Here is a 22806-nt window from a genome sequence, read left to right as displayed (position 1 = left end):
TTGTCAGTTGTTTTTCACGCAGACATCGAAGACTAAGTCCGTGAAAGGAGAAACGATGCAAGTGACAGTAGGTACCATGTATGTTCGTACGCTTCGGTATCGACAAAATTAGTCAGCGGTATGCATCGCTCGATACTATGTAGATAGCGACTAGCATCATCATGAAACAAACACAAATTAGTTGCAGCCCATTTCGTCTTTTTACAAATACCACCTATAATATTATAATACAGAGGCATGTTTTTACATTTTTGCGGCGGATATGCGCTTAATATTACTAAATCACAAGCTAACGGCATTTCGGGCCCTAGGGCTCATATAGATTATTTCAAACGTATGGCAACAACATGACAAGACTCGAAGTAGCATCCATTACCGCGTGATGGAGCAGATGGTAACAAGACCCGTAAATATGCGAACGTTTTGTTAAAAACCATACTCATGAGCAAAATTCAACAGATATGCTTTGAACGATAGGCCCGAATCTGGACATTTAGCTTCAGTAGTGCCATGGGCTTTTTCAAAGTATGTGGGTTACAACCAAGGATGACCGCGTTTGAAAAAACTCAGCCACAACTGAGACACTTTTAAACTAACTCCGTGTGTTGTCATTTTCTGTACACAGGTTTTTTAGCCTGGCACAAGCCATCCAGCCCGTTTCTATAAAAGGCCAAATTTCTTGCAAAGAGCTCAAAATCTTTCGAAAAAGAAACCACACAAAGCGATTTTGGAACCAATCATAATACTTTGGAATCCTGACAAAGTTCACGTAATCCATGCTTGCAGGTTAATGCCACTTATTGTGAAAGCACCGAGAAGGACAAATGACAAGCATATTCATTGCTGCCAGCAACAAAAACCGACACGCAGCCTTGTGCCAAAGCTTGTCTTTCTGAAAGCGTAAAAATGGAAATGCTAAAGAACGGATAATGACATGAGCGGCAGCTTTGCTTCACGCACAACCCTTTCATCAGCAACGCACGTTCCATGCACATACTCTGTACACTTTGGAATGCATCAAAGTCGGCTTCCAACTGCCAGCACTCCTGCCAGGTAAAATCGCTGCCGGCCATACCTCCCCAAGGCCCTGAAAGGCGTCAACAATATCGCCACCACCTATCCGGCGTTTTGCAATACTGTTCCAGACCCATGAACAGGCGTGTAAATACCTGATATCTCAGTCTCACAAATACCGTGGACTTACCGGTGCACTGTGTACAAATCTGATCTAATGTGCAAACTGCTTCCAGCTTCAACGATTAGTTACGCTGACGTTATGTAATGCACAAAACGTCGCTAGCTGGAGCGTAGTTTCGCAAAAATAAGTTAAGAGGGAGAGGGGAGCTGAACAATGAAAAATGACCCAATATATCCTCAAGTATGCCAGCTAATAGGGTTCGTCCCAGATTTTGCCTACTTTCTTCCAAAGTTGGGGAGGGAGACTAAAGCCCTCCTTCCAACTGAAAAAACGACTACACCCTGGTCGCTCATCTTGGCCGAAATATCAGAGAGGTAAGCAAACACTTCCAACATGCTGAAATCAAATGATATTAGGCCATTAAGGCCGTCCATATAATACGCTATGCATTTTTCCATTTTTTGTCCTTCCCACCATGGTTACGCACTGGTTTCGTTGGGCGAAGCTCTTTCTTTCCTGCTTGCGCTGTATGCGTTACACAACCGCAAAAGTTACACTCGTTGACCCCTAACTGAGGAAGGGTCGCAAAAAAGATGGACACATTGTTTACCATGTGAGGAACCCAATACTATCAATTTTTATCTAAACATCATAAGAACACTTTAACGCGATTTGCAGCCACACCCGAAAGTAGGTAAGGTCTTCCCATACTGCCCACCACCTGGTTACAATTCGTCACGCTTCACCCAAAACGCTCTCTCCTCCTCGTCCATGGGTAGCGTGATATATGGGCTTAGAGCTTGTAGAAAAACTGTTAAGCACTTCCAAATTTTGAATTTTCTTGAATATTCTTTAGTAATACAAAAATAACCCAACGGATTGCATTCCGAAACCTCAAGGTTTTGCATGGTCTGATATGAGTTACTTTCAAAAAGCTTACTTAAGTGTTTTTGAGCAATGTTTAAGGGGCGTTAGCCATTCCAAACATCCCAATACTATCTATGAGATGGTGAGAGTTTAGGATCATGCCTTTTATATGCTCCTTTATTTTTTATTCAATACAACTTAAGCTAGGTGATTTCAACTTTGGTACGTCATTGCAATTCATCACGATCACTAAGTTAATTTGCCATCACCCCACTATTTACCTCACATACACAGACAGCAATGCAATAAACTTCATTCAAACACCAACGGCAGGATAAATGCTTGAAAAGTGCAACTTCACACTCAACCCACCGTCCTAGATTCCTACTGGTGCCAATGAATAATTCGACCTATAAAATCTACACTTTCGTTGGCACTTCCTACAACCCGCTCGACCGGCCCCAAGCATCGCTGTGACCTTTGGTTCCGGAGAAAAGCGGAGCGTGCGGCACCTTGTCCAGCTCACAACACCACAAAGTCCTGCAGCATGCTCAACAGGACCCGCTGGACAGGGCCCAGCGAGCCGGCGGGCTGCGGGGGGCCAGCCCCGGCGCGTGCCTTGCACAGCAGGGCTCCGCCGTCCCGAGTGGGCGCCGGCCAACGCCGGTTGATGATGGAGTGAGACGGCTACAGCTACGATCGATGCACAGGTTGTCCAGGGCGGCGACCGCGTCTCCGCTGACAAGCGGCTCGTCAATGGCGTCTAAACGCTCGGGGCGGCGTCAGAGCCACCCCTGGGACATCTGCCGAGTGATCGGCTGGATGCCGGGCACGTTCGGGAAGCGGCCGCCAGGCGGCAGCATCAGCGGCTCGCGCGACGAAGAGGGCGCTACGTTCGCGTCGGGCGAGGCGGCCGCGTTAGCCGGCGGCCAGCAGCCGCGGTGAGGAGCCGGCCGAGGCGCGGGACTCGATCGACGTCTGCCGCGTCGAGTCATCGGCGTGGTCGTCGATGAAGACGAACGAGTTGCGCGAAGGGCTGGTGCGCTGCCCGTCGCCGGCGCACCGTTTGTGTTCAGGTCCAGCGTCAGAGAGGGGACTGGCCGGGGCTTCTGCACTTCGCGGCGGCGCAGGCTGCCGCCACTGGCGTCGCTGTCGACGCTGGGCTGCCGGCGGCTGCCGCGCCGCTCGCCGCCCGAGCTGCAGCTCGAGTCCTCGCTCCGGCTGCGCGACAGCAGCTTAGCGACGCGCGCGTTCTTGGCGGCCCTCGACCAGAGTCCCCCAGCGCTTCTTGCTCATCTCACGCTTGGCCAATCGCTGCTCGGCGACTCGGGCAAACCTGGAGAGCCGGAAGGTGGGGGACTTGGCGCCGGCCTCCTGCGCTGCCTCCAGGGCCGAGGCCGAGGTCAGCGACGAGGGGGCCAGCGCCGCGGTCAAGGTCGCCGAGAGCGTGGACTCGCGCCGGCTGGCGGCGGCAGCCGTCGCCGCCGATGGCGGGTGCATGGAGCCCAGGTTGAATCCCTTCATCAGACGCCGTTCCTTCAAACGGTTCTTTTTGCCACCCGACCCTGCGGGAGATCGAGGGAGGTTAATGCCGCCGAAATTGAAGGGGCTCAGTGGAACGCCGGGAGCGGGAAGATCCACATTTCGGCACTCCGGCACGGAAGTGGTTCGAGTGCGTGGGGTAGGTAGCGGCTCACGAGGTTCGAATCCTGGAATCCTGCAAAATCGTGAGAATTGCAACGAAAAGATTTGGTGTTTTAGGACCTGAGTCTCAGTTCTGAAATAACTGTTCTCATTATTTTACTACCATTACGGACTGACCCGCTAAAATCCGTTGGACTCTAAATAGTCAGGCACGAGAAGAGCTGGCTTGATTGAACAGCCCACTGTTTTTCACAACTGCATGTGCGATCAACTAAATTGCCATGGTAAAATGCGCGACATGTCGTGGAAAAATCTGCAACATACTATGATGCTTTCTAACCAGGATACGGGCGTATCTGGGAATTAGTTGCTTGATCTGGGCAAACGCTATAATGGGCTAAACTGTTCATTACACAGCAAATACGTCAGAAAAACAACGCTGCACGTGATGAAAATGCTGACTTTCGCAAGCAAATCAGAGGCTTTCGGCAGCATAGTAAGGTCCCCCTGACCTCGTGTGAAGAGCCGAAGATTTAAGTGGAGAATCACTGAGCGGTTGAGAGAGCCTTGGTAAGTGATCGCATAGGGCTCCCCACAAAACCATAGGGTTCTCTAAGCAAACATGAAGTGCCCAAGACCCATTCGGTAAGGCTCTGTGGTATCATCAATGCCCGGGCAGGGTAACGGACAGGGCCATGAGAAGATTGTAGGGTCCTCTGTGAATGTGAGCAAATGCAAAGGGCCCTAGACTAATGCAGAGGGCCCTGAGGATCGAGCGTCTTCGTGTATTAACTTATATGGCTTCCAACAACGTCACATGGTCCTCCAGGGCCCTCCGAGAGCAATGTGAAATGCCTCTGCGCAGCCGAGAGTACCCTGGTAGATAGCATATCGGGTCCCGGTAAAAGCACATGGAGTCCTCCGGAGTAATGGAAAAGATGCATGGAGGCCCCTTGATCGCCAGAATCCCACGATAAGCTAGCAAAGTGTGCTTCGAGAACAACATAGGGCTTTCCAGGCAAATGCAAAGACATCATGGCAAACGTGGGGAGGCTCCTGAGCGTTTGAATTGCCTTAACAGGTGCGTTTATTTGGTGCCAGCAATAAGATAGCGAGCGTTGAAGGTTCCATATTCACCACTCTCTCAATCACCTAAGAATTATATTTGTCTACTCATGTGCCTTTTTTTGCTTGTGTCTGTTCTTGGTCGCCTGGTAGTACAATATGTCCAATTTTGTGTTATTATCAAAAAAGGAACTTGCGTCCGTTCGGCCGGTTATGGGTCGGTTCGGTCCGTTCATGACTCCCATCCCCCTCCCCCCAAGGGAGAGGAGTCACGGCACGCGGCACCTCTCTAGGTCCGCCACTGAGTCCTTACACACAGTGGACACAGAGGCAGATACAGCACCCATCAATGATACAGGGATACACGGTCACAGATACAGCACTGGCCGATGACTGCTCAGCGCAGATACATGTACTGCACCGACCAGTGGTAAGTACCCAAAAGTACCCAAAAACCCATGTACCGCCGGCCGTTCCCGATGATGTACCATGTACCATGTACCATGTACCATGTACCATACCATGTACCATGTACCGCCGGCCGTTCCCGTTGAGCAGACGCGACACGTACACAAATGCACACGAGAAGAACCATCCGCTGCTTTTTTCTGCTATCATTATTACACTAACCGCAGCACAGCTTTGATTAACCGTGGCTAACCGTTGCTAGCAGGCAGCACTAACCTGGGTAGGCTTAACAACAAACTGACCAGTGCCGGGGTTGGCAGAGGATGTGTTCATGCCCGAGTTGCGCAGGATCTCGACCAGCTCGCAGCGGAAGGCCGAGATGTCCTGTTTGATCTCGTTCACGTCGTCCTCTGTCACGCCCTGGTTGTCCGCCTTGCGCTGCTCACGCGTCACGTAACGCCGCACCAGGTTCCGCATGATGGTCTGACGTCACACCGCCACGAGCGGCGTCACGACTTGGGTCGTGGCGCCCCGCGCAGCACAGGCGGCGTGACGTCACACACCGCCGCATGTGGGTGGGTGTGACGTCACCCAAGTAGTGCGGCTGTGCTTGGAGCCTCGCAACACATGCACATATTCCACAGCGTTTGGTTATTTCACAGCTGACGGTTTTTACCCGTGGCAAGCGCATGATATAAGCTGCTACGCATTAGAACATACATGAGAGCAGCAGACAAAAAAGTACAACGTTACGCTACCGAGCGCATGACAGAACGAAAATGTATTGCGGTGAAAAATAGTTTGGGTTTGCGGTTCCTGTAGCAGGTTATGGCAACAAATCAACAGCGTGAAAGCAAACAAGTGCGTTATTGTGCAACCGAGTCGATTATCTGTTCCCAAAATTCCCTTGTATACTTAACCGTCGCACTGACTATAGGTATGCAGCAAGGACCCTATATCTGCTACTTTTCGTCGCAAATGCAGAACAGCTCACGGTAGCTCACTGACATTTTAGGACACGATATACAAGCCTGAAACACGCTCTACATATTCTAGGCGCATATCATGTTAAAACATCCGGAGGTGAGCCCAAGGGGGCCCCAGGGTCTGTTTCTCGGCTAGCGGACCGCGGGACCCTTGAGGGCGAGGATCCCAGAACTTTGGAATGTGTCGTCTCTTCAATGGGGGCCGTGGATGACTCAACAAATGACTATAACCATGCATACCTTCACTACTGTCCCCTTCCAATGACTGGTGGCCCCTGGATGGAAGTTGTCCCTCAGGCAAAACAATGGATAAGGCACTACCAGCCTCTCTGCTTTTAAGTAGGCAATGGGAGACCAAAATACAGTCCATTGCGGCAATAGTACTATGGCACACGTTCTCGTGTGGGTGTTTCATAATTGCTTTGACGTTTCTACCATACGTTATTACTTCCCGACACGTGAGCCACATCTTGACGTCCATATGCTAACTAAAAAATGTTACTGATGTAACATCCAAAATCCAATAAGTTTTTAAGGGTTTCAGATTCACTGTCATATCACGCGCTCGGGTGGGGGTCAAACTGACTCCCCGAACGTTTTTTTCGAAATGGTTTCCCAACGGATCGCTGACCTACGGCAGGTCAAAGTCAGGCCATCGATTCTGCAAAGTCAATTTCTAGAGAATCGTTTAATCTAATGCCACAACGGAGTGTTAGACTAGACCATATATCTCTGAGATACTTTCTGAAGTATTGCAATCAATGAATGAGCAAATTCCATTGACCTAAGGTCCGTTTTGAAGGTCAGATAAAGGTCAAATCCAATCTGTTTTAATACTCAAAGGCTTGCTGTATGGGATAGTTTCTGGTGATCATTTTGAATTTGCTGATACCAGGAACCACATTACACATCTTTCATGAACTTCTCAAAGGTCAGAATAGGTCACTGACCGAGGCCAAAATTTCGTTTGTAGGAACATACTACCTAGCGTCATCATTGTCGCTTTTTCAAATGCAAAACTCAAAGTAGTCTTGTATGATTTTGGTCGCCAGAACCTTCGAAAGGTTAAACAAGGTCACTGACTTTAAATAATCATGTGACCCTTTGCTCAGAACTGGTATCTAGGTTCTAGGAGCACCTCGGAAGCCTAACTGGAGATTGGCCTTGTTCGAACTTATTTGACACAAAGGTCACCGTCTAGGAATCTCAAACTTTGAACTGAGTGAGTTCCGGCAAAGGCCAACACACCCTATGAATATGGTGTTTTTAGCTCTCTTATTTCCTGAGACCTCAGGGGCGGGAATCAAATTGACCTCCCACCCGAGCGAAGTGTATTCAACCGGCCACTCGGGCGCATGATATCAAGTGAATGACTTAACTATGCACATATTCCAAGGCTCAACGGTCACGCACATTATTTCTGGTCGGTGTATTGTTTGAAGGTTCTGAATTCAGCACCAGAATTATTTTGTGAAGATGCAACATACAAATCAGAATTGCTGTTATGTATCTTCTAAATCACTGCTATGACCCTGCACAATCGCCCGAGTGGGCACAGATTTTCGGCAGTGCGACGATTAAGCAAAAAAATATCTCACAAATTGATTTATTTAAGCCATAGCCCTTGCCCTGATAGATGGAGGGGTTCGATGCGAGCCTCCATCAGTCATTGCTATCAAAATCTGCAAATCAGGGCGAGGGTTAAGGTGAAAGGGTGGGTGCTTTTGTTTGCGTTTTAAGTCATACATTAATAAGCAGCCAATACACGAATCACACGAATGCAATCATTCTGAAGTTTGATAACTGCAGGATCAATGTACACCGTACATACAAAGGCTCGGTGCACTGACAACACCTAACGGCGTCAACACAATCACCAAATGAGAAGCCAACTAAAACCCAGAGCTGCGATACAACAAGACGGAGCGTTGAAGGCAAATAAGAAGGTCTTGGACAATGAGACCCGAAAACCACAACAAACCCACTGATAAAACATGACGATATAGGATTTGTCCCTTACCTCATCATGCTTTCGTCGCCAGACCAGTGAACAAACGTTCGGGATGAGGTCAGTTTCCAGACAATGAGCTACTTAACGAGCACGAAAACGCAAAATGCAGCCGGAATTCTACCCCTAAGACGCTAATCAGATAAGAAACACCACAAGCAGGCACCTGCGTCGCACATACGCATTTCAACAAAAGTACATCTGAGCACGGACAAGCCTCTGATGCAAACTAGGAAGGTTTAAAAAAGATAGCATATACAACTACTAGAGCATTGCAACACAACATACAATACTTTTTTGTCTGATCTAACTAGTAATCTAACTAATCATCTCAACACTGACGGCGAGGGACAAAAGTGATTGTTGCGATAGGATCGTAAATCATGGCAGGTGTGAAAGGGAAGTGTTTGAGTGTAGGTGGCTTTACTTTCGTTCGGTCACACAAAATCGAAACATCGCGGATCCTGTTATTTCGTGCCTGCTTATCTTCGCGAAACCCATTCACTTTTAAAATGCAAAAGATAAGTGTGCTTAAATTTCGCTGCAAATTGGTAGGAAACCGATGTCCATGACACAACCTAATCAATATTAGGAGACATGGATACAAATTCCGAATTAATAACACACACGTCGTGGTAGTAAAATAATCGTACGTAAACTTTCAGTGCGAACGTACCCATTGCCAGTGCCAAAGAGTTTAGGATACCGCCAAAACGATTATGTTATCTCTCACATACTATTACTGCTATCACAGGAGCTGGGCTGGAGCCGCACACCGAAGTTGATAAGCCGCGTCAGTCGCGCGGAAACCCAGCTTGTAATTGTAACGGTGACTTGCTTCAAGCCGAAAGTCATTCCAGCGCAAGGCACGAGAAAGAACAGCTGGAAGCAAGCGGAAGCTTACGGCTAAACGTTTTGCTTTTAAAGTGACATTCGGCCAAGACCTGGTAGATGTTTGTGCGGTGGAATCACTTTGCATTTCGACGGTCCACTTAGCGCAAGCGCACGGGTCATGCATGAGGGCGAAGCGTGGAGAGAAGTGCCAAGAGGCAGTAGTGATGCAAAGACGACCATTGCAGGTCGGGCGATCAGCCGAGGAGATGGTGGAGACAGCAGAGACCGTTCCCAGTCTTTTGCATCCAAAGGTTCGACAACATGCGCTTAAATTATAGTCTGGAAAATATATGGGCATTGACAGTGATCCATTCCGCATGTTACCTTCTGGGAACCTACCAAATAACATTAACTTGTAACCTGTACAGCTGTAAGTCCCTGAACAAATGAAACCATTTTTAGCTCATCAGAGCTTTGGTGGATTATAAATGATTCCCGAAAGAGCCGACCACCTTGCTTCAAAGCTGCCCTGTCCATGGCTAGCTGTCAGCTGATGCCGCATAAAAAAGTTCAAGCAGATAAAGCGCACCTTCTTAGACTCAGACTTGTCTTTTCACTGAGCTGATTAGTGGATCAGATTTGTTCAACCGACTTTCATCTGTATGCGCTCAGGAGACAGAGAAATGTCTAGTGTCATAAAGCCAAAAAGGACATGATTATTTTCTTAAGACATCCCTAATTTGCCTTTCCGACGGCATCCCACTCGAACCAGAATCTTGTCTGAATTTGCTTATATCCCATAACCAAAGCTATAAACGTCCATTTTAACCATTTTTAGTTCGCGTTTGGGACGAGTGGGAAACGCGCTCCAACAAAACACCTTGAACGTAAGCGCGCTGAAAGGAAAACACAGCGCACGATGTGGGTGCGGATCTCCACACCTGGGGCACTGCCAGCTGTTATCGGCAGCCCAGGGAGACGTGGGTGGGTGCAAAAGTGCCAGCGCCGACCATGGTGGTGAGTGGCAGCAGGGAGGCGACGCAACCGTTGACTTACCTGATACCGGTGGTTTCTCTCGCTCGCCTGTCGCACCTTGCGCTGCAACAATGGCGCGGGGCAGACAATTACCGGCCGCGAACGGCGGTGTGGACACCCCCGGGGTCACCAAGGGTCAGCTGAGGTCAGGACATGGCTGGGCGGTGGCGCTAGCACACTCTAACCAGGCGCTACATCCCCCATAGCCGGCCCCTGCTGCGTGCTTCAGCCACGGCAGACAATGGCGCTGATTAACATGGTCGGAGGTTGGAAAGGAATGTAATCAAAGCTCACTGCGCTGAAATAGAATTTCGAGCGAAGGCGGCAAGGTGCCAGCGGCGGCATTTGATTTGCGTTCCAGGAGCTGGAAGGCATTGATTGCGACTTAGTTAGCCGACAATGAGCCATTCCCGAAACTGGAGCGGCATGAACATCGGCCCTATGGACCATGACGTTTCAACTACAGTGGATGTAAATTAACGCCCTGCACGACAGATAATTTAGATAGATGCTGGAGCTGAGATTAGGTTAGCCCTTGACGTCAGCTGTTCTGGCTAGCTAGTTTCCGATCGACACCAAGGCTCCGGCTGATCGCACCCAGGATGACGATGGATGCTGTGAGTGCATATCGAGGCACATTCGCTTTCGGCAGATGAAGTTGTCAACGTCGAATAGAGTCAAGATAGCCCATTAGGCCTCTTATTGTTACGCTTGTATGGCCGTTTACATTTACCTGATTGAAATCTGGGGGATGAACTTTGAGCGCGGAAAGCTTACGCGGCAAAAAATGCAGAGCGCTATGAATTCGATGAGCTTCTTCCAATAAAAGGAGCCTTCTGTCACTTAAGCACTCATGACAAACGCACAGACTCAGCCCAGATACTATCGACATTGAAAGCAAGTGCTGCTATCTCCAGTGCCCCTTCTCTTAGTCGAATACCTCATAATTTTAAACGAGATTCATACGTAGTTAAACGAGTACTAATTTTGACATCGTGCAGTCTCGTACTAGCGGTTCTCTGTCAGCTCGCGCTTCATACACAGCCTAAGGCGTGCCGTGTTTGTCTTCTGTGGTCCGGTGTGGCGCCGTTGGAGGTGATGGTGGTAATGGCTGGGCGACGGATCCTCCTACTGCAAGACACTACCGTCACGATGCGCGTGCGCCATGGCATAACGTGGACATGCCGCTCCGCCGCCGAAGGCAGGCTCACCGCGAAGACCCGCTCCTCCAGTAAGGAGTTCTGAACAGCGGGAGCCGTTCGGTCAGTTAGCGACGCAGGGGTCACTTTGGGGTTATGGACGACCTGTGAACTATATGACGGTTGCCTGGAGGATCGGAGATAGAATTTATCGTAAAACAGACGTCAGTGTACCACTAACAATGACCGACGTTTGGGTTTCGGCAGGCACTAAACTTCCATACAGATCTGCGACAGCAACTGACTGGGAGTCGTTGAGTGGTAAGCACCCAGTCCCCGGATAAACTATTTGTGTCCAGGATTGTTTGGAGCGAGTTGTGGGTAGACTCATGTTGAATGTGAATTATTTCACCTGACAGGATTGGCCGCACTGAACCGAGCAGTGCGCATAAACTTGAACAGTAGCCTGAAGCATATAAAAAGAGACGAGAAGTAGTCTGATAAACAGCGGGATCAAATAAACGGTGAAGCCTAGATCACTTACAGTAGCTGAAAAAATAGCACATTTTCTTTCTACAGGGCTTCAATCAAAAATAGAATCAGACATACATACAACTCAGAAAGTAGCGCAAAACCAGATATGAGTTTTCTCCTTGAACTGCTTTGAGGAGCACCACAAACGATTTCAAAGCGTAGAAAAGTGGTGTCGCTGCCGTAAAACGCCCTGCTCCGAGACGGGCCGACAGTCAAGGGTTCCTGGATTGAGGGGGTACGGGGGACGGGAGACGACGCCGCGGCTTACCCTGACGGTCCGCATATGTTCCTTGCGCGCGGCATGTGAGTGGCCGCAGAGCTTGCGGATCAGCCAGCGGAACATGTAGTAGATAGACTTGGGCGTGATGATGACGTTGAAGGGTGGCGGCACTGTCCCGCCCTCTTCAAAGTAGCTCATCCAGAGCTTGCTACGGGCAAACTTCCACTCGGTGTCGGCACGTTCCTGAAGGCGGTCACCACTGTCAGTGTGGTCAAGCCTGGTCACGTGGCGGGTCAAGCTGGTAAAGTATCTCAGCACCAATGATAACCAGTGCACCACCAACTTTGTCCCAGAGGTAATGGCATCCTTCGGAATCAGGCAAAGAACTATGACCAGAATGATCAACTGGATATAATGGCCTTTGTGAGTTGGTTGTCATTTCATTCATCAGGGATGACCTCCGTGAAGCGGTGGTGGTTTCATTCATCAGGGATGACCTCCGTGAAGCGGTGGTGGTTTCATTCGTCAGGGATGACCTCCGTGAGGCGGTGGTGGTTTCGGCTGCTAGGGATTGCCTTTGATCGGATGTTTTGCGGTCAAACGCATGGTAGACAATCGTGCCCCCGTCGCATTGGACAAATACCTTTTTTTGTTGTGTCTCAGATATGATGCAATATCAAAGCCTACAACTGCTCTGTTCTATAATATCAAAACAGCACTCATCATTTCATAAACGCAAGCACTAAGGACGTTTCCGTTAACAACTCTCAGGTGATCTACTTGGACTTACAAAAAGTCATGATATGACCACTAATCACTATATTCTTGAGCATTTTGTCTACATGCGAGGCGCACTTGATTGGCACCATTGCTAGATGGTCTAGCACTTTTCCACTATTAGTATCGGGCAAACAAACACAATGCAACGTATGCAATTAATCTTTTTATGGAACAAAATGTTGTTGCGCGATACTCATTGTCATGGATAAGGTGTGAAAAAATAAACGATGACTTTTACAATTTTTTTCGGAACGCTTAACACCACTAAGACTTCGCCACGCGAAGTGCAAAACTAACCCGGCGCCATCGATCTCAATATTTCAGTCCATAGAGACAACGTGTGGGCACCGCCCATCTTGACTTGTTAATCGTAGGCCAAGTTATATGAGTTTAATCAAGTCACCGACCTAAAAGGTTTTACTTATTTCCGAGCCTAGTCCTTGCTTTTTTTGGAAAGCAATTCGCTTATGAGCCCCAGCGTGTAGCACTGGCTCTATGGGAAAACTAGTAAATGGGGGAATCGGTTTCCAAGCTTCGCTTTGTCCGCACCGGCTATAGATGCATTGGGTTTTCAGCTGGCTGGTGACCCACAGCGTGAGCCATAAGCTCATAGCAAGCTAATTTGTTTTTCACGTCTGCCTGGGAACCCGCGGACGCACTTTCGTGAAATTGTAGAATCAAAGCCTGATCAAAGTAAAGCAAAGAGACTTGTCCTTTGCGTCTGTAAAAATTGATCATTGTAATAAACTCAACTCCCTCATCCTGACCAAACCTATTTTCATTCCAAGACTAAATCAATTTCGATTTCTGACTTGGCACAAATTTAGAGGTGCACATAAACCGAAGCAAAATTCTGGGGACCAATTCCATCATGTGCAGCGTGCACGGACGTTCGAGGAAATACGTCCAAGTGAGGATATCGAAATTTCCTAAACTGAAGTGGATGTGGGTAACGAAATGAAACAAAGATAAGCAAAACCTAGCAAGCGGTCAAGCCTATCACGAATCCTAAGTTTCTGAGATCCAGAGTTCGGGTTGTCCCGAGTCGCTCGTTCCACTACGAGCCAGCCCTAAACTATACCAATTTTAACGGATGTGCAGTTTAGGTACAGTTTCAAAGCTAGTATCTCTTAAACTCACATGCGGCGTTACTAATCACCCAAAGATCAACAACTAAGTTGCATCATAATCTCACGATCGAGGGATATCTTCTGCCGTTTAAATCACGTAAATTGACTGATCTGTTAGTCGTGGAAATATCTAAGATGGCAAACACTCAGTAAAATGAGCATGACCCAGCTATTGCTGATTAGTACCGCATCAACGACGGATTGGTTGTCACATGATAAGCAAAAAACCCTTGTGTTTTTTAATAGCATACTGAATTTCACATCTTCATTTTACTTATGTATCTATCCATGTTTTGCTTTGTTCAAACTGCTACGGAAGAATTTGGACCTTTTACTTTTTAACGTAATGCAACATCTGAATCCCATTGAATAGGAGCGATTTGCTTTGAAATTGACATATCGGTGGAATACCTAAGACAGCAGCAACGTCTACGCGTTTCAATACAAGCACGAGAGCTTTGAGAATTAGGAGCCCAAACTTTGAACTCCCGTTACCCCAAGTAAGCAGTGCGTGAACTGATCACATGGCGGGCTAAATGCTTAGTCACTTTAAGGGAATGTTCCCCATTTGACAGCATTAAAGCAGACAACAGGTATGAAGTAGTTATAAGCTCACTTACAACTATTGGTGTACTTTGGTGAACAAGACTTCTTTAGGCAGCACAGTTTCTCTGTTTAGTAAAGATTCTCCTCAATGCATCGTTGTTTGACTGCGTTATGAAACAGTTGTGACAGCAATCATTTATAGCTCTTCGGTCTCCGAGAGGTAGCCCGCAGTGATGTTGGATGTGTCCTGAACCAAATTTTGTTACATGCTTGTGTTTTGGCCCTTTCTTGTGGTGTTGTTGCATATTTATCGGTGGGTTGAAGGTGCTTACTTGTACTCACGGACTTGGTTAAAACGCTGTTCTTAAGTTATTCGACTGGAAATCTTATCTCCATACTAACTACGAAGAATGTATAGCTTCTTGTATAATGTAGCACAAAACGTAAATCAGTAAAAAGCTTGCATAGCTTGTACAACAAAATTTGAAAACCACTTGACGATCGCTTTAACTGGAACTCGTACTCACGAACATCAAATATAAACAACTCGACAATCACACATTGCTTGGCCTTGACTGCCCCATGGTGAGTGGAATGGTGGGATTTGAATGACGTTATTATGACATTTTGCATGCCTGAGTGACTTGAAATGGTCTACACGAAATGTTATGCATACCTCCACGGTTGTGTAGCTCAGAAACTAGAAGAATTTAGGTCTTAAGAAGAGCAGGACTGTGAACTGTCCGAATGATCTTCAAGATGGCTATATCGGTTCAAAACCCCATACAAATACCGAACATTCCCTTGAACCACCTCAAGCTCACACAATGTGCGGCATATGACAGTATCTTTCGACTACGCATGCGAAAAAAGTTTCCAAATGATGATAACATCCCGTGAAACCTGACCAGGCCACGACAAGCTGAAATGAACCACGATATCCCATATACACCGCCGACCGGTAGAGAAACATCCGCAAAACGGGCTACGAACAAACATATGGGTGACATAGATCACAAATAGCCTAAGATCAAGTGCTGGCGGGCACACGAATCACCACGATCAAGTGTGGATGTGCCAGCCTGTAGAGTACAGCACAGTGCAACACGATAAAGGTCACGGATCCAGTACGAGGGGTTACTCCTGCTCCGAAATCCAGTTCAGGAAGATATCCAACTTGGGTGGAACCAACGACACATTTGTTGCACTCCTTCCCCAGTTTCTGGATTCGCGCCTGGCTCGCGGAAGCGTAACCACCACATATCTACGAACGAGCACACGTGCCCATAAAAGGTCACAGCTAGTCGACCCAACATTAGTGGCAGCGGCCTGGGACGATCTAACGGCACACAGACTGGCGTTGACAGCAGACACCCCCCGGGACGTGGCGCTACCGCCGTAGTTGCAAACGCGGCCATTTCCAAGCAGGGATGCGGTGCAGGCGGCGGACGGCCGGAGCGACGGACAGGCGGCGGCCGCGGCGTTCGGGTGCCGGCGAGGCGCGATGACGTCACACCGCCGGAGCGGCAGCCGGGCGCACTGCTACAGGCAGCCAGCTAGTCCGCCGAGGACGCTGCTCGCCGCGACAGGGACGGGCCGTGACTCGCGCGTGGGGGCGGCGACGAGGCCACGCGCCCGCCGGCCGCCGCCCTACGGTCGTCACCGGCGGCCCGGCGCAAATGGCCGTGGCTCGTGGCTGGGTGAGGCGGGACGCACCGGACCGATCCCCCCCCCCCCCCCCGATCGGCGGTCCTGGCTCCGCCCCTGCCGCGGCGAGCAGTGCGAACACATGCAGGTCTACCAGGCCGGAGCTGAGGGAGGTCCGACACGCCTACCTCGATGCCACTATTTGAGCCCTTTGTCGCCCTGTGACTGAGCGTGCTGGATGACACCTAAAAACGCAGACATCAATTACAGGAGGCGGCCGCAGAGCGCCGGCGGCGCAGGAGCGGTGGCGGAACTCATTTTCAGTGGGAGGGGCGGAGAGGCGGGGGAGGGGGCGTTGTCCCGACCACCAGCACGACCCGATACAGACAACAGCACGCCCCGTCCGCGATATTACCGCTCGTCGACAAGGAAACTACCACGATTAACGGTCGGTTGGGAGGACGCGATTCTGAATTGTCACGACATTCAAAACGAAAATCAACGGTGTTCCTCTCTCGTGGGAAAGCTTAAGACGCAGACCACTGTGCCGTCAGCCAGTAGCCATGCTCTTGCGCGCCCGCCCGTTTGGGCTCTGTTCACAGCGTCACAAATCCGTCTCAAAACCTAGATCAACAGAACACCGGCCATCACTGACCAGAGGGATCAGGCATCAATTATCAAAACCACAGTCCCAGATTAAATTCCTCTGCTAACCCTCACAGATCCCTCCTTGCGCAGTGAACGCTTTCAAATGGCAGGATGCGTTTTAAGGTAAATGCTGTAAAAATGTGTCGCGGTATGAACGGAGTGTAGCTTAATAAACTCTTGCTGACTTCTAATCATCGAAAATTCTCATTAACGTTGCGCATGTCATAGTAAAAAAGACCAAAAATACTTTGCGCTAATCACACAGCATTTTTATATGAGGCACCAGCAATGTGGCATCACAAGGCATTGTTGGTTTCTGGCGACAACACACATACAAGTAAAAACTGGATGCGCATTAACATAACACCTTGGAGCAGCCTGCGTCACAAAACGCCAATAAGTGTGTGCGTTAGCATTTGAGAACACGCCCACTATTTCCTCTCTGATGATAATTTCATCCCAAGAATGCATTGATACAGCACAATCCTTTCGCCTTCCCTGACAAGCACCATATCAATGACGCGCACAATGCAAGTTGTTCACCGCGATTACAAATAGCATAATCCAAGTATAAATAATGCATGTCCAAATGTGCCATAATCAACCGGACACCTGAAGAACAATTAGCGTTGTCTGCCATACAGGGAACACTTTCGGTTACTGAACCAAACACGGTACAGATGCATGCATGTGCTGCAGGCAACGGAGGGAGAGGGTCCCCATCAAGGACTGCAGTTGTCATCTGACACGCAAAATACATCATTGTATCTCCTTCCCCACAGAACCAGCCAGACAACGGCAAACTCGCGGTTAAATAAGTGATGAATACCTAAATCTACTTATTGAATGAGCAGATGGGCCAAACTTGACACTGCCTATATTTGAAACCAATGTAAGGATGCAGCCTCAAAGCAAGAAGCGCACACACAATTGGAGGAGCATAGCCGCTTGACTTTGGCCACACTGAGACTGGACGCGCATCACATGGAGAGCTTCATAGCTCCATGACAGCCAGATGAAGCCTTGCACATGCGTTGAGGAGGTGGCGAGGGCACATTGCATTGCAAGCATTTCAGCTCTCGTAAGGATGCACCTCGTAAACAAGGTATTGGTGGTTTTTTCAGGTTGTAGGTCAAGCGAAATCATAGAGCACGAAGTAAAGACCAACTGGCATGACATTGGTATAACTGAAAAAATGTGAAAGTGTGCGACCGGAGCCTTCTTCCACGTCCAAACTATGCTGTACAGTTGTTGTCTCGGTTAAACAAACGCATAAAATCGTGTGGATGTGCCCATACTTTGCAATGCCATTTCTTAAACGAAAAATGTTCCCACGTTGTCTCCATGCCTTCTCCAAAGCGTCGTGAGGGCGGTGTTCATACTCACATTTATTGATGTGCATCTAAGTAAGGATGCAATCACAAAACATTCTAAATGATAGGTCAATGTGAAATGTGCAGGAAATTGTGAGCAGTGGCAAGGCATGCCGTGAACGATGCTACACCATCTGCTATACGCACGCACAAAGGCAGACTCGCAGCAAATTGTTGTTCTGCGTGTCCTACACGGCGTCAAACAGCGCAGCCATCATGCCAATTGCCTGAATCGTCGGTTGTACTGCATGATCACCTCCTTTCCGCAAGCAACGGAACGCGACGAATCGACGTCATTGACCAGGCACTGCGCTTGAAATAATTCATAAAGAGCGCGACCCAACGACAGGTCGTCCCTGAGAAGTATGCGAAGCTTATTTTGCGTAGTTACGTCTCGAGACCAATGGTGATATCTGAGTAAAAACCAAAAGAAGACCACTCGGAAGAAACACGTGAGGCGACCGATGGTGGTGCATACAGAAGAAGCCACAAGGCACAATGCTCACCATCACTCCAACTCAGGCCCATGTCAAGATGCTAGTTATGTTTCAGACGAGCGCTGGCATAGTGTACTTACTAGCTTTCCTTTGTACTGTGCAAAACAGTGCGAATATCAATGGAAATGAGAGACACGCATGGCAGAGGATGGCGTAACACACAGAAGCGGGAAGAAACAAGCCCATCGATCGAAGATCAAGGAGGAGCTCTCACCAAGCCCCAGATTCTGCCCTTCCCCCGACCTGCTCCCCTCTCCAGCGACTGACGTACAGACTACAGTCCCCCAAGCGTGAGGCGTGATGACGGCGGGACCAGGCTGGAGCACCTTCACACAATGTCTAAGTACAGCGGGACTCCCCTGCGCTTCTGGTGGCCGTGCCGTCTCCCAGCGACCGCGGCACACGAACGCCGCACCGCACTCTGCCACGCCGCGTGGTTTTGAATCGGACGGGGAGGCGGCGCGCTCAGCGCACCGCCTGGGGCAAAATTAACACTCGGGGAGGGGGAGGGGGGGGGGGGGGGGAACCGAGATCGGTACCGGTACTGCCTCGAGGCGGTGCTTGGCCCGATTGAAAGGCGACATTGTGATGATCGAACGGCGTCCGGCTGCTCCGTCGTGCCCGGGCGCGTTCGGCTGGCAATCAGCGACTGCCGGTGGCAGGGCCTATTGAGCTGCTGGGCTGTTCGGGGAATATTCTCGTCACGGCCGCTCGGGCGCCGGCAGGCACGGCCCCGCTCTCAGGCGTTGTTGTTGGTGTCGAGTCGCGCTCACCGCGCGCGGATTTGGCGCCAGCCGCGGCCAGGCGCGCTGTTTACCGGTGCACGATACGATAGATTAGCCCGCCAGAGGCTTCAATGGTTGGGAAACCCACCCGACACGGCAGGGCAAGTGCATCGAGCGGCATGCTGCTGGACCCCGTCCCGCCGGGTTGGGCTCCGCCCGTTCTGTACAGAACGCAGGTCGCCAGAGGTGGGGAGACAGAAGTGCACATCAGCCACACCGAAGGTCGGGTGCCAGGTGAAGGCGGTCACCCGCTCCCGATCCGCCCGCCGTGGTCTACACCGTGCCGCGAGCGCTGCCGTACACTCACCGAGATGAGTTGATAGGAATGATTCATCATGGCGATGAACAGGTTGAGCAGGATAGTGATGTTGATGACGGAGTAGCAGCCGAACATGAGCATGCCCCAGAACCGGGTGAACGTCTTCAGGCCGGCCAGCTCGAAGTTGTCCAGGTCGATGAGGCCGAACACGGCCCAGAAGAGCGTCTGCATTGTCTCAAACAGACTGCAGCGAGAGGCGAGGCACGTGACCCGTGAGCGACCCGCGCCCCGCTCCGCCCCTGAGTCGGCGCCACCCGCCCTACAGCGGCCGGGTCAGCCCTCTCGGTACGGCGCCGGCGCCGGCGTCGGTGCCGGCGCCGGGCCGCCGTACGGTCCAGGGCATCGCCGACCTCCACCGCGATCGGACCCAACTTAACGCGTCGGGCTGCAGGGGGCGGGGTTCAAGTAACATTTAAGTCATGCTCCCCATGGGAGAAATAGGGTGACACATTGATTAACGAGCAGCTTAAGGAAACGCACCGCTCTCAGCCCTCCAAGTGAATCTAGATCCCTCGTCGGACCTGTTGTTCGATGTTCCCGGCACTCACTTGGAAAACCTTCGCCACACAAAACAGGCGTCTGGATCCTTCTCCCGATCCACGCATTGGGGGCCATGGCAGCGCAGCACGTAACACTTTTGTTTCTCTAGGTCCGCGTAGTACCACAGCAGCTGGTTCAGGCCTGAGAAAGGACCACAATAGCCATTCAACCCCGCAATGGAGGCCTACACAGACTTTACTCAGCCTCGAGATGGACGATAAACCAAGTTTGTCTTGCGAGGACTCCCACGCGTTTCTGATCACACTGCATGAATATCTAGGAAACGTTACTTGAACACCACAAAGAAACAGTATACATTAAATCAAGACACAACTCCACAGAAAAGCCAACGAGCTGAAAGCTCTCAAACTCTCATTTCCCATGACACCCAAAGTACACTTCTGTCCTTCGAGCCCAGCAGCAAAAACGAGCCACAGCAGCCTGTAAAATCGCATCACGCGGCCGCACCGCGCTTTAACCGCATGCTTAGTGTCCGGCCCATACGGACCCCGACATAGCCGGGCGCGCCAACGGCACGTGCCCGACGGGTCATGCATGCTCGATTGCTGCTCAGTATTCGGACGGGGTGAGAGCCAACAGGGCGAGAGGCAGCGTGCGGCAACCGGCGGCGGCCGGCGCCTGTCGCGTGAGATAGCGACGCGCCGGCAACCGGTGAGATTGGTCGTCGCGAGGCTCCTGCTGTCGGCTCAGTCGGTCCCCGCGGAGTCGCTTGCGCCCGCGTGGTAAAGCTTGGTTGCATTCTTGTGATGGCAATGTGGTGCTAAGACGTGAATATGGTTGGTGTGAGTGGGGGAGGGCACGGAATAAAGAAAGGTCAGAAGATCCAGCGACGAGACACGTTGCGTTTTTCGCGCTTATACTTGTTGGCATCTTGCTTTCATCTGAGCCGGTTTCAATGTTACCATTGGCAGTTAAGACGTTTTCACATATCTCAGCACTGTCGGACACATTATCTTCGCGCTGAAGCAGCGCACAACAACACAACTGCCCTGAGTCGCTCGAAACCAGACCCGGCCTGCCAAGTTCAATAAGGTCCCGCAGCGCGTACCGTAGTCGTTCGGCCATGCCCAGCCTGCGGCAGCATCGGCTAGCTGGACAGTTTGGACGATCGAGAGATTCCAACAAGCAAACGTCAGCTTAAGCCGAAAACTACGGAGCAAGCGGCCGATCCAGGAACGCTACCACGGGGCGATGGGTGCCGATGACGTCATCACGAGCTGACCGGCTGATGACGTGCCCTGAAGGGCTGGTAGTGGTACGGTAATCAGACGTGACACATTGCTGGTAAAGTAGTTGTGGGGAATCTCCTGCCATAGAGCGTCCAGGATGTTGTACAGTTAATTACCTGCTTTGTGCACAAATAAACGCCAGAAAGAAAGACTGTCTTCTCAACCGCCAATCTGCATGCTTACTATAAACGGTTTACACTCCTGAAAATATTCCCTATGATCCCCAAATCCCTATCTTTGTGTTCAGCAGCGTATAATGTCTTCTGATGGAACAGGCGAACGGAGCATAGGCAGGTGATCGATTTGTTTTCGCCAGCGAGGCATACTGATGAGCCCCAGGAGGGCAAATCATGCACACTGAAGCGACAGCTTATTCAGAGAGGTTGCGAGTGAAGAATAATGCAGCACGCTAAGCTAGCGTTAGCGTAGCTATCCTATAGCGTGCTCGACCCAGCGACGGCCAAAGGTTCAACATAGCATAACGCATCGCGGCGGTGTGCCCCTCCTCCTCCCTGCTGAGAATGAATGGATGCTTGCAACGATCAATGGAAACGTGTAATGGGTACCTCTGCTTGAGCAAGTGGAGCGAGTGCACGGCCGTCGTTCGTCGAACACCAGCAGTGCGGTGTGGCGCGTCCTCACCGGGCAGGTGCGGCGTAACGGCCGGCTAATTAGGTGCTGGTTGATGGCTGGCCCTAATGAAGGTTCCTAGCGTGCCTAGCAAAAGTAATATGCTCATTTAGATATATTAGAATGTGTGCGTGCGTGCGTGCGCGCGCGCGCGTGTGTGTGCATGTGTGGTGTGTATGTGTGTGTGTGTATGTGCGTGTGTATGTGTGTGCGTGTATGTGCATGTGTGTATGTGTGTGTGTGCGTGTGCGTGTGCGTGTGCGTGTGTGTGTGTGTGTGTGTGTGTGTGTGTGTGTGTGTGTGTGTGTGTGTGTGTGTGTGTGTGTGTGTGTGTGTGTGTGTGTGTGTGTGTGTGTGTGTGTGTGGGCATGTGTGTGTTCAAGTTTATGTCTGGCCTCATATGAACAAAATCTGGTGGGGAGAACGTTAATAAAGGCTCGAGTAGGTAGGTCAATTTGCCCCCTCCCTAAAGTCCTTCCGCAATGATTTCTGAAATGCCAAATTTTGCATAGCTGTAGACAACTGAAACGCAAGCCGCTTGGTTAAAACAATTTAGGTGTGCCTTGTAACGTCGCTGACCAACGGTAGGTCAAAACCAGGTCATGGATTCAGCAAATACAATTTCTAGGAAATCGTTCAATCTGATCCAGTAACGGAGCGTTAGACGAAGCCATAATGTCTCAGATAGTTTCTTGGGCCACAAAACAATTGAATGAACAAATGTCATCGACCTAGGGTCAGATATGAAGGTCAGACCAAGATAAAACCAACCTGCTTTGCTAC

General features: G+C 50.1%; 1 protein-coding gene across 1 annotated transcript in view; it reads right to left on the bottom strand.

The window, feature by feature from the left end:
• Positions 1-2787: 2787 nt before the first annotated feature.
• Positions 2788-22806, bottom strand: part of LOC119107997 (transient receptor potential-gamma protein-like) — a gene marked incomplete in the record, with an annotated part of 151978 nt that continues 131959 nt past the window's right edge. The window contains 8 exon segments of the mRNA XM_037231583.1: positions 2788-2894; positions 3195-3267; positions 3269-3570; positions 5425-5605; positions 10007-10048; positions 11927-12121; positions 19592-19787; positions 20152-20284. Of these exon segments, the coding sequence (XP_037087478.1) occupies positions 2788-2894; positions 3195-3267; positions 3269-3570; positions 5425-5605; positions 10007-10048; positions 11927-12121; positions 19592-19787; positions 20152-20284 (1229 nt within the window).

The sequence above is a fragment of the Pollicipes pollicipes genome, unplaced genomic scaffold (genome assembly GCF_011947565.3).
Source record: "Pollicipes pollicipes isolate AB1234 unplaced genomic scaffold, Ppol_2.1 Scaffold_6686;HRSCAF=7923_pilon_pilon_pilon, whole genome shotgun sequence".
NCBI classification, from domain to species: Eukaryota; Metazoa; Arthropoda; class Thecostraca; order Pollicipedomorpha; family Pollicipedidae; genus Pollicipes; species Pollicipes pollicipes.
This window is presented reverse-complemented; position numbering and strand designations above follow the sequence as displayed.